This window comes from Pseudoliparis swirei, chromosome 6 (assembly GCF_029220125.1).
Source record: "Pseudoliparis swirei isolate HS2019 ecotype Mariana Trench chromosome 6, NWPU_hadal_v1, whole genome shotgun sequence".
Taxonomy (NCBI): Eukaryota; Metazoa; Chordata; class Actinopteri; order Perciformes; family Liparidae; genus Pseudoliparis; species Pseudoliparis swirei.
Genome location: NC_079393.1, coordinates 9827267 through 9844155, shown reverse-complemented (window position 1 = coordinate 9844155; position 16889 = coordinate 9827267). Strand labels below are relative to the sequence as shown.

At 40.7% G+C, this 16889-nt stretch overlaps 1 protein-coding gene across 1 annotated transcript in view; it reads left to right on the top strand.

Annotated features, from left to right (window-relative positions):
* LOC130195477 (cGMP-inhibited 3',5'-cyclic phosphodiesterase 3A-like) overlaps positions 1–16560 on the top strand; it is a 72417-nt gene extending 55857 nt beyond the window's left edge. Inside the window, exons 5-14 of the mRNA XM_056417019.1 lie at positions 4511–4584; positions 5083–5234; positions 5474–5611; positions 5832–5943; positions 6147–6260; positions 6861–7060; positions 7600–7803; positions 9066–9227; positions 11196–11466; positions 11961–16560. Of these exons, the coding sequence (XP_056272994.1) occupies positions 4511–4584; positions 5083–5234; positions 5474–5611; positions 5832–5943; positions 6147–6260; positions 6861–7060; positions 7600–7803; positions 9066–9227; positions 11196–11466; positions 11961–12274 (1741 nt within the window). The 3' untranslated portion in view covers positions 12275–16560. The remainder of the gene's footprint in view (positions 1–4510; positions 4585–5082; positions 5235–5473; positions 5612–5831; positions 5944–6146; positions 6261–6860; positions 7061–7599; positions 7804–9065; positions 9228–11195; positions 11467–11960) is intronic.
* The last annotated feature ends 329 nt before the right edge of the window (positions 16561–16889 follow it).

Sequence of the window (16889 nt, the reverse complement as noted above, 5' to 3'; positions counted from 1 at the left end):
AAACTTAAACAGGGCCAGTGCCTTCTGACGACTACTTGCCATTTTTGGGTTTAAAACTGTGATGGGTTCGATGAGCAATCGGCAACCTGACAACACATCATCTCTCAAGTGGGCTTTAACACAAGAATCACAATTATTTTTATTTTGTTTGTAATTTATGTACTTCAATCTGTATTTGTTATGCCTTTTGAGAACTGGCCAAGACCCAGTAACATCTGAATTTACTCACAGATCAAGCCAACCACCAATAATAAATTCTGATCTGTAATGAGTCCAATCAGAAAAGTTGGAGGCAGAATTGTTTGTGTGAAGGCGAGAGAATGCACGGAGGGGAGAAAACGAGCACATGGCTTCAATTGCCTTCTCTCTGCTTCATCCTCAAATCTGTACAATCTTAATTAGGACATTAGGCTTCTTTTTCTTTCTCCCTTCTTTTTTCCATCATGTCAGCTTTTAGTGACGTACATTTTTTAAGAAGGAATAACACAGACTTCCAAGCTACAATATCGTCTTTTTTCAATCACACAGACCTGGTAAAAAAGGGACCGATTGAATACTTTCCATTTGCCTGACCCCCGGCCTCTGTGCTGTTATCTTCTTTACGTCGTCTGGCTCGAGAGTAGGTAGATTACTGGAAGCAGAAATAATGGCTGCTGTGTTTATGCTGGCGTGGACACTGTCCGTTTGGGATGTGAACCAAAAGTAATCTGTCAACCTGCTGTGAGTGGGTGAGTTTAAAACCGGGAGTAAACTGTAGCGGATAGGGGAGCGGGCAGAGGCCAGTTGGAGCTTATTGCATGGTGCAAAACTATTCAGATAAGCAACATGACAATGTTGCAATTCAGACAATTAAGATAATTAACTTGATGAAAGTTTACTTTGGAGAATGCCAAGGTGCTTTTGTATGAGAACAGGAGTCATTTCCTACTTCAGAGAAAAACTTGATTGTCGGCAATTCCCCTTGGCTGTATTAACATTTGTTCAAATGTACAAGACACCACAGCTGACCGTTGACCTTTAGTGTGTCCTACACATAATGTTTCTATACTACATATTCTCGACAACACAAAAGTACATTTTGAGTAAAAAAATTAATTTTATGTCATTATAATGAGCCATCTTTTTATTTACTTGATACAAGTATCTGCAAAGTCACAACCGGATTGCAAAGAACTTATCAAGAGCTGAGAAAATCTATTAATTCTTCCTAAATAATAAGGAATGAAAAATGTTTGTCTGTTGGTATGTTGTACATACAATGAAACAACTTGAAAATGTATTTTTATTAGGGCTGTGAAACGATTAAAAATTTTAATCGGGTTAATCACAGGTTTTTGTGGATTAATCATGATTAATCACATATTACCGATATTCTCGGTATATTTTGTGAGAACATAGAGATTTATGACAAAAGACGGATATATACATTTATACATTCTTCTATAAAATGGTGCTGCAACTCAGCAGTTATTTAGCAGTTTTCTTCCATATGGAACATTAATACATCTTCATCCTAAACAGAATGTTTAACCCTCCTGTTACCTTTCGGGTCAATTTGACCCCATTCAATGTTTAATGTCGGTGTTCTTTGGGGTCAATTTGACCCCAGGCTGTTTTTCACTGTGTCAAACTTATAAGAAATATCAACTTTTTTATATATTTAATGGGCTATTTAGGTAGTCAACAAACAAACATAAAGTACCTCACACTTAAACTTGGGAAACAATATTAATTCTAATAATTTTCTGGAGGTTTTAATTGCTGGGGTCAAATTGACCCCGAGGGTAAAATATGTTAGTAAATGTAAAGGTAACAGGAGGGTATACCTCTTCCACTCCACTGAGGATGCCGGCGTCCTTAAGACCCTCCCCTTCCCTTTAAACGGCTTGCTCACGCAGACCACGTCAATAAACATGGGCATGTTTGGTATCCCAGCATTCAACATATCCTCATCTTTGCAAAGAACATATACATTTTCTTTAATTTCGCAATAATTTTTCACAAGAGGAGCCCTAACACACAATGTCTAAAGTCGCGATCAATGCAGCAAGTCGGGTCTTGCAACATTTCGACGGAGAAAACGTACAGAATACACTTTCTAAGTAGATGTATTAGCGGAGGTATTAGCGGAAGTACTAGAAGAGCTAGCGGAATCAGAAAAGGTAAAAAGTTTTACAAAAAAACTTTTTTTTTGGTGCGCTGTGTCTTCCCTGACAGTAACGTGTTGAAGCCAGGAGACCGCGCTGTCTTTGCCCGGGCCATGAACACGGTGATTTGCTCCGTTTTTGTTTGACTACATTTTATGAGTAACAGTTAGGGGGGTGCTAGTGACTTTTCATGCGCGAAGACCGGCATCTGAACTCTGCGGCAACCGCGATCGACATATTGAGCACCCCTGCATTAAAACATTGGTGCAAGTGACTTTTTTTCGTCCCGATGTGCGCACACACGCCGGCATCCGAGCTCTGCGGCGCGCGAGACGGAGATCGGAGTCGTGTTAACGCGACACTAGAGACAGAATGACATGCTGCTGGAGAGACGACCAACAACAGACGGATTGGAAGCTCATTCTGCGCATGCGTTAAATGCGTTAAAAAAAATAACGAAGTTAAACCTGTAATTTAATTAACTGAGTTAACGCGTTATTTTTCACAGCACTAATTTTTATATTTTTAGACACTTTATAGACCCAACGATTAATCGACGAATTCAAGAAATAATTGGCAGATAAATTCATAGTAGGTAGTTGCAGCCCTACATGTATAAATAAAATTGATTGACAACGCTTTCAATTTGATACATTTGGTAACCAGTGGTATAAAAAACATCCTCATTCATGTGTTGGTTGAAAAGAAAAAAAACTTTGTTGTTTTGGTTAAAGAATCCAGAACTTCACACTGATTTGAAGCACCAGAGAAAACATGTTATATGTGTTTCACAATCGAGTGTGTTTGTTGTCTAAATCGAGTCACACAACAGGATGCAGATTGTTTCCTTGACACAGAACAAACACATTTGTCGACAGCAGTTACATTCTCTCCAAAGTTTTGAGGCAAAAGAAATGATTTTCTTTGAGACAGGACTGAAAACAAAACAAGTGTAGTCTTCGTCCCGTATAGGTGCATCTCCCTGGAACAGTTACATTACGGTAACTAAAGTGCTATCTACTGTAACTACTCTTCAGAAGATGCTCTGCGATAAAAGCACAGTCACTGCATACATGACTGACAGATTCCTCAAGTGAAGGAGGACCGTCTTTCTTATTTACATTCAGTGCCGGCGGCTCAATGTCAGTAGCTGAGGTTATTCTGCTGCATTAGCAGAATAGGAAGAGTGTCTGCCAGTTCTTCAACTTTCATTAAAAGTAAACCTTTTAAGCCAAGCGCTGCTGCCTGCCCGGACCCCCCTGACAATAATGTGCGTACAATTTCGCCCGCCAAACAATCAAACTATTTTATATTCCACACCTGCTAGGCATTACACACAGTGGTCCAACCTTGCCATGCAAACACAACAGAAGTGCCTTTGTTGGGGCCTCGGGGCCATTAGGCGGGCTGGGTCCAGCTCAAAAGTGTTCAAGAAACAATTTATCAGGAGGAGATAGACACACTACGGGACTTTGTGCTCCCTGTGACACCGTGCTCTAACGGCCGGTATTTCCTGCCCCGAAAAGGCAGGTTTTACAACATTTAGAGAGAGGTATTTTAATTGGAAACACCTACATGTGCAGCTTGACAGTGGCCTCAGTGGAGACACATGGTAAAGCTGTTGAGAGCAGCTCGGCGGCTACGGATCTGTCTAAAAGCTCCAAGAGGGTGGGCTCAACTTCTTATGAGTCATTTACAACAGCGCCAGCACCAGCAATTGTTTAGAATTGGTTTGGTTGTTTATTCTCATTGCATTGTGTTATTGTGTGCAACCATTAAGTTTATTAAAGAGTACTTTTATTGATGCATCTGTACAACATTGTTTTATGTGGGGACAGCACAGTAGGAATCCCATTACATTTTGTCTTGACATCTTCTGCCGACTGGTTGGACATCAAAGGCAGATGTAGTGTATGGCGTTAGTCCCAATTCTTTGGCGCGGCTACAGGAAGTGAAGGCTTTCACATTTGGCTCTCTACAAGCAAACACACATGAACAGTACCAGTATGAATTTGTACGTTTTTTTATTTTAACATTTCATGTTGATTTTGGTTTGCAGTCAACTGTTTTGCCAAGCAAAACCAACATCGCAGAAGACTGATAACATACAAAAACTACAATACTGATTCTAGCATTTGATTTGCAGATCTTGTAACGCACACGTTTTTGTTTTTTACCTTTAGCAGTCTTTCAGTGTGCAGTCTCACAGCATTGAGGTTGGACGTGTTCTTCTTTAAAGATCATTGCAATTGATTGATTATAATATACACAGCACCAGCTGCAAATACAACAGGGAATGTCAAATATAACATTTCCCCTTTATGCACTTTCTCTCCAACCTGTCAACCTTCTCTTGTCTGCAGCTGTGGGAGACCATACATCAGACTGAGCCATGGGGAGGGTTCTATAGACAAGGGAGACAGGATACCACGGGCAGGTATGCTCCCAGTCTTCTTCCTTCCTATCACTGCCACCACTATCTCCAAGCAGCAACCTTAGCTCATATACTCTATCTCCTCTGAGACTGCCTGCACCTGTTGGTGTCAAACCCTTATAGTCACAGGGTAACAGATTATTTGACATTCACCATTTTGCACAAGTATTCAATAGACAATCAGTTAAAAATCCAGCAATACAAAATAATAAACCAGTTCTTCTGATGACAGGAAGTCAGACTTCAGTAAAAAGCACTTTTGCCTATTTTGAATCAGAGGCGTGGCAGCAGTCACTGAGACGCACATGTGTTAATGAAAGAGCAGCCACCATCTCTGGGAGTTTGAGATTAGCAGAAAAATAACCAGCTATAACAAAGTGTGATTATATGAAGGGGATTGATAAATACCCCCACCACCGAAAAGAAGCCTGGCAATATGCATCAGTTTATCAGCTTCCTCTCGGCCGCAGCGTGACATCTCTTTGTTTTGTCTTTCACTAGCTGAGGACCAAGTGATGGTGTCATCAGACTATGACAGCACCCACGAAGCCAACCACAGTGACAGCAGTGATGTAGCACACACAGAGGAGGACACAGAGGAAGGAAAAAACCCTGCTCAGAATGTCATCCTCCACCCACTAATACCTCCTGAGGTAACGAGTGCTCTTACAACACAACTCTGTTATTGAAACACAACACAACAACAACGAGTAGTCATATTGGGACATACCACCGGGATGACTGTGTGTGTGTATGACTACTGGACTCTGGACTGTAAAGCGACTTCGGGTGCCTTGAGAAGCGCTATATAAAATAAATGATTATTATTATTATTATTATTATACATTTTTAACATTGTATATATTTGTCTCTACTTTTCTTCACTTCATAGGACAAACCAATTATGGCTCCAGAGCCATTAGTTATGGAGGACTTAGAGCCTATGATGAGTCAGCTAAATAATTGGAACTTCCCCATCTTCAATTTGATGGAAAAGACCAATGGGAAATGTGGACGGATCCTCAGTCAGGTGAGCACATCTGAGAACACCAATGACCAGAGGTCAGCCAGAGTGTCAATACATCTATTCATTATTTGTAAAGCAATAAAAACCGCTGAGTAACATGATGTGTTTTTTCATTTATAAATGGATCAGCGTGTAAGTGCAGAGATGATTATACCTCACTTAACTGGGATGTGATGATTATCCAAGCTGCCTGATGTTCACAGACTCTCTATCTATCTTCCAGGTCGCCTACAGGCTCTTTGAAGACACTGGTCTGTTTGAGACCTTCAAGATCCCTGTCAATGAATTCATGAACTACTTCCACGCCCTTGAGAATGGTTACAGAGACATACCATGTACGCTCTAAGTTTCCTCCAGTTTTCCTATAATCGTGTTTGCAGCTGTAACAATGAAACCATCCACTAGAGGGAAATGTCAACCCGTCATATATGACTGTGTGCAGCCGTGATGTTGCTACAAGAAACATAAGCAGCCTCACAAGTGCCCCCTGGTGGGGAAGATCACGCCCACAGTTTTTAAAATGTATTTTCTGACCCAGATCACAACCGGGTCCACGCCACAGATGTGCTTCATGCAGTCTGGTACCTCACCACGCAGGCAGTGCCTGGCCTGCCCAGCCTCATCACTGACCATGGCTCTGCCAGTGACTCAGGTGTGTCCATTAGTACATACATGCAGACATGTGCTGTCCTGGAAGGCTGCTGGTGTGTACGTGAATCTGTCACTCAGCTGTGACATAAGTAGACATGAGCTGCGCACACCTTTTTGTCGAGTTCTCTAACTCTTGTGAAGCCATTCATGAAGACTGCCGATATGTAGGCCAAACTTTTTTATTTATATTTTACCATCTGCCTGCAGCTTCCCTGTGAGCCATCTCATTAATGTCAAAGCATCAAACCTGCAGGATTGTGTGTTCGTATCCTACTCACAGTTTGTCTTATTTTACCCAAGCTTTTGGCACTTGCAGTTACGTACCGACCACTATTTGAAGTCTAGAACACCATGAAATTGCAGGCAGATTAGAGTTCCCTCTCACACATATTTCCATACCCTCATTTGTATGCTTTACTAGGGCCTTCCCTTTGGTCCACATATAAGTGGATTTGAATGTTCAAGTGTGTCTGTGTGTGTGTGTGGGCTCCAGAGTGTGTGTGTATTTAGGCATGTGCACATGAAAGTACATTGTGTGTTTGTGTAAATTCTGCCACCCTGCTCTTCAACCTCGTCTCTTTGACCGGTCCCCTGTTGCTAGACTCCGACAGTGGAATAACACACAGTCATATGGGCTTCCTGGTTTCAAAGACCTACACTGTGTCAGAAGATGGTTACGGCTGCCTGTCAGGCCTCATTCCTGCTCTGGAGCTCATGGCCCTTTATGTGGCCGCTGCGATGCACGACTACGACCACCCCGGGCGGACGAATGCTTTCCTCGTGGCCACCAGCGCCCCACAGGTACTCGTGCTATTCAGCCAACAGAATGGCATCTGATTAGGAGCAAAGTCAGTTGGAGTCCAATTGCTTGATTTGTTGTTTCACACTCAGATTTTTTCTTTGTAATCAACAAAGGTGATCATGTGATGGCCGATTTTCTTCCACTTTGTCTATTTTACTGCTAAACTGCACTGCACAACAATCTTTTGACAGCACCATCAGACAATCCCCAGTTACAGTAGCTCCTCGTGGCTGGTCAGCAATTGACAAGCAATGAAGAGAAATTGTAGGTGTTGGATTTGTTCTGTTGAGTATTTTCTGTCCAGATAGACATCCTAATTATCAATAAACATGCTGTCATACTACTGAAAGATCGCTTATCTATCAGAGGGTAGCAATGTAGTGCAGTGGCTCTATTTATCTTGTTAATACTAACACACTAGACACATTTTAATCATCTACATCATCCACTGTCTTATGTATTGTATGTGCAGGATTGCTGGATTCACATTAATGTCTCTACTTGTTCATGTAAATGTAAAGTTTTTGTGTGTTTGCAGGCAGTGCTCTACAACGATCGATCCGTCCTGGAAAACCACCACGCTGCCTCAGCATGGAACCTCTTCATGTCGCGGCCGGAGTACAACTTTCTGGTCAACCTGAACCACGGGGAGTTCAAGCGCTTCCGCTTCCTGGTCATTGAGGCCATATTGGCCACTGATCTGAAGAAGCACTTTGACTTCCTCGCTGAGTTCAATGCCAAGGTAGTTCTAGAAGCAATTGTTTGACATTAAATATTCACAAGATGTGCCTTTATTTATTTATTTTTTAACTCACTTTTTTTCTCAAGTTTTCAACAACATAACCATATGTACTGTATTGTCATACAGTCATTTTCAGTTGTATCCAAGATGTGACTTTAGATCTGAAGAGTTTACGAATTTAGTGATTAAATCCTATGAAAATGTTAAGTTGACAACATCATAAACTTAAAAACCTCTTGGATTTGTATTGACTTTTGATTAGTCATTTGGGGGGGATCTAGGATTATAGGTCTAGGTAAGTTTACATATGAGTTGCTATTGTATTTAGTCGTCTTTGGAAACTAGACTGAACGAGGCGTTCTCTTGACACATTTTAAATTGTAGCAGTATTATAGAGTCCAACATATGGGGCTTGTCTTATATATTCATACTTCACGAAAAAAAAGCTTTATTGACAGGGAAATGTCCAGTGGTTTTCAAAGAAACGGTCTGTTTGTGCAGAACATTGCAGCACTTGGAATATGTTCAGCTCAAGTGTACGAAACTAAGCACCCTGCAGCTTTTTAAGAACTGGAGACAGAATGCTGGCTTTAAAATTGAGCGTTTTCCCTTTTGAGTATCAGCACAGTGGTGGTGCTCGATGGCCAGAGTCTCTTAGCTGGCACAGCTTGCTGGCTTGGCAGCGAAAGTAAGAGCAATGTCTCTCACTGTAGTGCACCCCGCTCTGCTCTACCTCGAAGCAAATTAGCTTTCTGTGAAGTACCCATTAAGTTTCTCACTTGATCTCGTCAGCTTCCTGGATTATTAGATGAGAATGATAAGACTGCTGCTCCCTCTTCAGATCCTGAGCTCATAAAGCGTGGCTAGAAATAACAAATTCATTTCGACATTGTTTTTATTCATTTAAGCGTTAACCTCATGGGTTTGAGTGCTACCGAGTCTGTAGTGTAAGTTAATTAATAATCGAAAACGTTACCGATATAGTTTAAAAAACTACATAATATCTTACACAAACTATGACTGGTCATAACATATTTAAAACCTTTACACTTTAACCGGAACATGTCTGTTTATGTGACTCATAACAAGAGTGAGAGGTATAATTAAAATGCCTTAATTTAAACCTTTGAGACAATAACATAAATTCACAATCTTTGAACAACAGATTAATGGAATCACATTAACATAATATCCACATATCACATGCTGACAAGATATTTGAATATATTAAATGTAAAAATGTCTGTCTGTTGATCCCGTAGGTGGGCGATGATCCATCCACGGGTATTGATTGGTCTAATGAGAACGACAGGTTGCTGGTCTGCCAGATGTGCATTAAACTGGCGGACATCAATGGGCCTCTGAAGTGCAAGGACCTGCATCTACAATGGACCAAGGGCATCGTCAACGAGTTCTATGAACAGGTGTGTGAACTCTCTCTCCGATGGGAACTTTGACCTTGTTTATATTTCCTTAAACTTTTAACTTTGAAGAGTTGTGATATAACTGGTGAAACACAAACATTAATTCAAATACACAGGTGATACATATATTTAAACTACTTTAATTTGTCTCAAATAGACAAATAGACATTTGTTTTAGAAACTCATTCGGTCTTGTCTCAAACCCATAGAAGCAAGTTCAGAAACTAAAATACAGTCCTCCCCTATATTTATTGTTCCCTTTATCTATAGTTTGGACTTCAACTAATCAAGCATATGTTATGCATTCTAATACAACACTACTACTAACTATGACTACCATGCTTAAAGATGTAATTAAATTACATTAGTGCAGGTGTACCTAATAAAGTGACCACAGTGCTGCTATATTAAGCTGAATCTAATCCCCCCCCCCCCCCCCCCACACACACACTGACCTTTGTTACAGTACAGTAAGCTCTTATGTAACCTGTTAGTGCAGATAGGTGACACAATCAGCTCGTTACAAGCCTCCCTGAGGTCTATGTGACAATCATTTCAGGTCGCCAGCTGCCCAGGCAAGGTGGGGCGGAAGCCTGTGATTACATTACACTGACCTCCTCGAGAGTCCAACAACCTTAAAAAAATAGGGCCAAAGTGAGTGACGTCCTCCTCAATACAGAACATGTTCAGACACAAAGCATACACACCATCAAACACACAAACACTTTGTCATGGAGCACGAGAAAACATTTCGACAGAGCCTTGAGGATAAGATTTGTTCGCCATGCTGACAGAATCGCTGAAATTGATTCAGATGTGTGAACTATGATCTGGGTGTCTTGAATCTGTATCGCAAAACTGGATGAATCTTTGGGTTGATGGGGCTTTACACTTTATATATACGCCAAAGTCCAACTTCCAAATATGAGCATGTTGGATAGCTTTGTGAGAATACAACTGGCCACTGTTTCTGAAACATATCTCATATATACATGAGATGGCTTACCTTGCAATGACTCTGAAATCCACCCATCTGTTTGGGTTGTCGTCATGGTGGCAGCTGGATCTCAGAACTCCTCCCCTTCTTTTACGTAACCTCGCGTGTTAAGAAATACCAACAAGTTGCAGATCCAACTGCTAATTTTGATGACTCTCATTGGGCCCAACATGAAAAGCTCGGGAACAAAAGCATGATACTGTAAAGTGTACGGGATGGCACTTGAGGTGAGTTCCCAAGGCAACCATGAAACCTCTCTACAGCTGTTGTTTATTGCATCCATACAGACGTCATGGACGGCACACATGCTGCTGCCCCACAGCCTTTCCATTGTTTTCTATATTCGTTCTTTGTGCGATTGAATTTCATGGATGTGTTTGATTACTTTTCATGCCCAGCTTTAAAGGAGACAGATTATGCTCGTTTCTACAAAAACATCCTTCCAGAACTCTTATTTTCCGCCTTTTTCTAAACCCGCGTGTATCAATTTTCCTTCTAGGCAACAGTTTGGGGTCCATGTTAACTTCCTGTTAGCTGATGTAATTCACATACACTGTAACCGAGAATAAACCAGGACACATTTAGAACATTTACATTTAAAACTGTGAAATTGTTAAAAAAGAATTATGTCTACTGATATAGCACTTTATAGACATGCTTTTATTGCATAAAATGTATACCATTTCACACAGTTTCAATTTTAGGAACTTAAAGCTCCCCTCTTTTGTCTAACCTTCATATGTTTTGAGAGCTGAGAGTGCCTCAAATCCTTTTCTTTGGTTTCAACTCTCTGATGCAGTTGGCACCAATGGTCCCATTCTTATTCTGATTGTGAAAACAATAATTCGATAGACATTGAATTGACATCTTTTCCACGTATGCATTTCGGCCTGAATTACTTTTGTATGTTAAAAGGTGAATCATTCCATGTCTTGGCATTCATGAACTACTGTGGGTCATGCTCTACGTAGGGCGATGAGGAGTCCAGCCAGGGCCTCCCGGTCAGCCCCTTCATGGACCGAGCGGCACCACAGTTGGCCAAACTCCAGGAATCCTTCATCACACACATCGTGGGACCGCTGTGCAACTCCTACAATTCAGCCAGCCTCATGCCTGGACGATGGGTGGAGTACAACCCAGAGGAAGAGGAGCCAGAGATCACTGAGAATGAGGGGGAGGAGGAGGAGGAGGAAGAGGAAGATACTGCAGAAGAAGACACGTCCACCAGCTCAGAAGCATCGCGTAAGAACTACGGTCTAAAACAAAGCTATAAACCGGAAGTAGTGAACAGGAAGTGATCAGAGACGTGTGAACGAGAATGGCTGCTTTTGTATTAATTAGTTTGTTATAGGCCTGTTTTCTTTTTAAAGGAACTTAATTATACAATATGATATTCTGAAGAACATTTAACAGTGGTTTATCATGTGAACAATGTTAAATAAATGTAGCAGATCTTTGTATCTAAAAAAAACATTGCAGCATCAGATTACAAAGCCTCTGATTAGAATACTGTATGTAATTAATGAAATTATTGAAAGCCAAAGCGAAGTGTCATTGTTAGTAAGCCTCTTGACCAGCCTGGGAGAAGCACTGTACGTGCTGTAGTGTGTATGTGTACAACATATCTGACCATATCTGATTGCTTTGCTTGCTGATGGAACGACTGCAACTGTTAGTTACTTTTCCATGTGTAAAATCGATTGTGAAAAAATGTAATCAAGCTATTTTCTTTTCAGAGAAAGGAACATCCAACAAGAGAAGGAAAGTCTTTTGCCAGATCACCCACCACCTGCTGGAGAACCACGAGATGTGGAAGAAGGTGATCGCAGAGGAGGGCCAGAAACAGGGCCAAGGAGCAGAATCTGTCCATTTAAACAATGTAGCCGAGCCAATCCTGGCTATTCACGAGGAGGAAGAGGAGCCAGGCAGCCGAGAGGAGCTCGTAGAAGGAGAGGATCCAGAGGAGGGGGTGGAGGAATCAGAGTGGCCTGTTTCTCCGCAGGAGGACTCTCAGCCTCCAGTGGAACTAGCAGAGGGGGACCCACAGTGAAACAGCCAACTGGAAATATGGCGCCAGTCAGGGCAAGGACGTAAAGAAGTATTTCTTGTTTTCTTATCCTATCAACTGACTCCTGTCTTTGCCAGCACTTCACTTAGACACAACACTGTAGATGTTTGGAAAATGTGTGCCTATACAGAAAAAAAACAGGGTGGGAAAATTTGTGATTTACACATTTTATCTGAATATCTGGTTTCGCCAAACAGTTAAAGGAGCTTTCCATTTTGCAATACAGGATTATTTGTGTACTTTGGGATACAGACTCTTTTGCTACTGTCAAGAGAAGAGGACAACTGCTCGCACAGACCTCAACCCAACGTGGTAACACAGGACTGCAGACATTTGCTGCCAATTTATACATAATTATTTTCTGAATGCAATTATATATAGACATCACAGTTACTTGTACTTGTGTTTCAATTTTAGCAAGAGTTTTTGAGGCCTCACATGGGCCATATTATGTTTTCTTTTTCTATATATGGATTATAAAGGGAGGCAATCAAATGAGGAACATTGGCGTATCTTTTATTCCTTTCAACTTCTGCCAAAATGAATCACTCACCCATAGGGTTTTGCTTATGAAATCAAATGATCGCACTTTTTCATCTTACATTTGTTGCCATATTAAGTACTTTATACAATTTGGTGTCGCCATATTACTTTATGGTAGGAGACTCAAGGCTCTTTACACTCTGTATTTGTGTGTGTGTGTGTGTGTGTGTGTGTGTGTGTGTGTGTGTGTGTGTGTGTGTGTGTGTGTGTGTGTGTGTGTGTGTGTGTGTGTGTGCGTGTGCGTGTGTGCGTGTGTCTGCATGTTTAAATTAGTGTGCTCAAATGCACAATCCTTCTACGGAGGATTTTTCTGCGCCATCTCTGGTCTCCAGCCCCGAGTGGTCATAGTGGTCATTACAGGGTTCACTGTCTCACATGTAGTCCAGAGAGGTCTGCACTGACAAGGCAACAGAGGGGGAGTTGGACATTAATCTGTACTGAATACAAAACCAAAAAGGGAATACAGTACACAGAATACAGTAAGACTACCAAAGTGTGAAGGGTCAAATAACTGCATCATTAAAACACCAAAAAACAGAAATCCTAATCTATTCAACGAAGGTCACTAAAATGAATGAGATGTAAAATCCTACAGAGTTCTTTGAAGATGGCCTTAGGTAGACTAACTAATACACTGTCCTACAACTTCTTTTGTCTATTTCTTTTTGCAATTTTTGACTATCTGACTATGTATTTGGACTCAGTGTGCTGTATTATAGTCTTTATTTACTTGTTCTCATTATGTAAAAAAAAAAAAAACTGCAAATGATGCTGATCTTTAACCCTCAGGAAAAACTCAACTGTTGAAATTCAAAGTAAACATCTGTATCACCTGTGAGGACAGTAAGTTACAGTTCCGGTTACACATATGCAGGGATCGTAAGCTAGTTTTAAATATGTTCATGAAAGGCCTTTATGCCACAACCCCTTTGACTATTATAACATCTTTGCATCTAAACACTGTGCATCTTTCTGAATTATTCTTCCTCTGGCACCTCAGGGAGACATTTACTCTCCCAAAATTACAAACAGGCAGGACGAGGAAGTGTGTTGGTGCAAGGCTGAGAGCCGCTACACTTATCTGAGACTAAATACTGAAGCTATTTGATGCCAGTAGAAAATATTGCTCTTGATGAAATGGATATGTATCAGTAATGACCAAGACGATGGTGATGGCAGCTGTGTGTCTTATTTACTGTTTCCTCTTTGAAACATCAAGTTTGTCATGAGGATTTTCCAACATTTGGCCCTAAAATGCTGTTTCCCATTACTTTTTTATGACGTAAAATAATGTTAATGATTAGCACATTGTGATTATATTCAGAAATTACATTCTCCACCTATAATGCAAATCTCGGGGACATAATGTTTTTATTGCTTCACAATCACTGTGATAATATAAAAAGGTAGTGAGTGTGTCGGTTGTAGCAATCGTCCCTCCAGACATTCAGTCGATGAAATCAATGAAGCAAAGAGAAAGTACTCTCCAAGACTGGCCTGAGGTCACGTGATATCCCATACTTTCCACCAAGAAAAAGCCACAAGTTAAACCAAATTCAGTAACCAACTGCACAGTAGCTTGAGTAGGATGCATAATGTCCCTGAAGAATATCCCACTTAGCTTCAATAATTCACATTCGCATAGATAAAGTGTTTGAGAGACCTTAAGTAGATCTTGAGTTGAACAAGTAAAGTGCTTTACACTGAGTTGGCAGGTCAACTTTCTGTCACGAGTGCAGTGAGGCAATATGTTGTGAATTATACACTGCTAATCTCATCAAGTTCTTATGACCCACATGCACATTTGAATCTCTTTTGCACTGGTTTCTCATCTCATACTGTTCCACAGCTCTCCTTCACAATCTCGTTTCTTTAAACTCCTCGATAAAAGGCTCCACGGCACACAAGGGGACCTGTGGACAGAATATGAGAGAGCTTTCCTGTGATGGAAGTTGCAATGGGTGTAGAGCCTTGTACCCTGCATTGACATGCTCTGCTGTCAGCCAATGTTCCCAACGGAGCAAGTAGCGCACTGCATCCATGATGGCCCGCTGGCCTGACGCTGCCCTCTGCTGCGGTGACAAGGGGAGGACGACCAACTCAGGAACTGCAGCTTTTAGTCCAAACAAGTTGAAGATGATTGGTTTACCCGCTGATCAGATCGGCATTCGACAGAGAGTCAGATCCAACTTGAGGCAGCCACTGAATCAGAACTTTTTTTACTCATGATCATGTGTCGCCTCACTGATTGTACCTTATGTACAAAATGTCCTCCTGTGTTCTCTATGTTGCCTGCAATTCATCCCTTAAATATCATCATCACTACAGAGACAATAAACACATTTTATTTAGCATTTTGAAAAACCTGATGAGTTGAAGAAAAAAAAGGGTGTTATAGTGGCAAGCAATTCCAGGGTTATAAATATATATAATTACATCAACTTAAACTGTTTAAACGTTTTGCCTTGTGAATGTTTAAATAACGTATACAGTGTGTGCATGTGCGTGAGAGAGAGAGAGAGCAAGAGCAAGATAATGTGTGTTTGTATCTGTGTTCGTTTGATTTCTTCCATCGGCCTCTGTAATGTGACTTTATTTGGCTATTTAGCATTTACTGTTGAGTAGCGGCTTCGTAGAGCTGGTGAAACAATGAAGGGTAAAGTGATGCAGGAAGTAATACTTCAATTCTTCTCAGATGAAATCTTTATTCACAGAAGGTCCGATGGCATCTTTCTCCTTGTGCTTCCTCTTTGATCTGCCAAGTGCTCGGCGTGCAGATCAGAGAACCTCACTGGCAACAGCGGTCGAGCATTCATCCCACGTCTCTCATCTTTAGAGGTGATGAGATTCTGTCCACTGTGTTAGTTTGTTGGTCTCTCTCCTTTTATAGCAATGCATTTCGTCCCCTGTCACATCAGTCCCAAGTCCTACTTGCTCTTGAACCTTGAACTGATCCAGTATATCGGTTTTGATCGTGTATTTTTTTTGTCTTAATTGGTTTTATTTCATTGTCATGTACTTATTCACGCATAAAGCATTATTGTAACCATGGGAACCAAACAAGATTCACAATTATGTCAAACTAAATGAGATGAGTATTTTTATATAGTTGACACATGATTAAATAATTGCTTTCTTCTCACTAGTACCTTGCACTTATCACACGTACTAATACTTACACAAGGAAGAATATGTCCAAATACACAGTATTTGTGAAAGTAAAATAATTTTCTTGCAGGTTGACGCTCCATTTTGTATAATATACATATATGCTGTACAGTAGAGAAATTTTAAAACTACAAAAACTCTTTTAGATATACATTATTTATTTTTACCATTTTGTAATTTAGACACTATACTGTAGCTTCAATATTGCCAGACTTACTGGAAGTGCCTATATTGGTATTATGTATCATACAGTGAATATATTTGAAGATCATTAGAAGTTGTCACAAACTGAACCATGTGGATGTTGTAATGTGAATACATTGAATTACAAGACTATAATTTCTGTGGTATCCTTGTGTCTGTGTTGTGTTTATTTTTCATCTTTGACTTGTGTTTAGAATTGGCTTTATCTTTAAATCTACACGGTATATCATGACATAATTTATTTCTGAACATTGATCATTTTAAAGTGTTATTCAAATGCTTTCCAGAAATATTTGGCTGTGTTGATTTAGTCAGAAGCAGACCACAAAGTCCCTCTCTCAGTCCATGTTATTATAATCGAGCAATATACAATATGCAGAGCATTAATATAGCAGCACAAAACTGTTATCTATGTAAAGATATTGTGGAGTAAAGAAAATGAAGTGGCTCTGCCTCTGTGTGTGTCGTTATCCGAGTTTCTCCTTGCTCCGCTGACAGAGACCTGCCGGGGGTGCATGTTTTAATGAATGTCCAATGGTTAGCTGACAGAGACCTGCCGGGGGTGCATGTTTTAATGAATGTCCAATGGTTAGCTGACAGAGACCTGCCGGGGGTGCATGTTTTAATGCATGTCCAATGGTTAGCTGACAGAGACCTGCCGGGGGTGCATGTTTTAATGCAT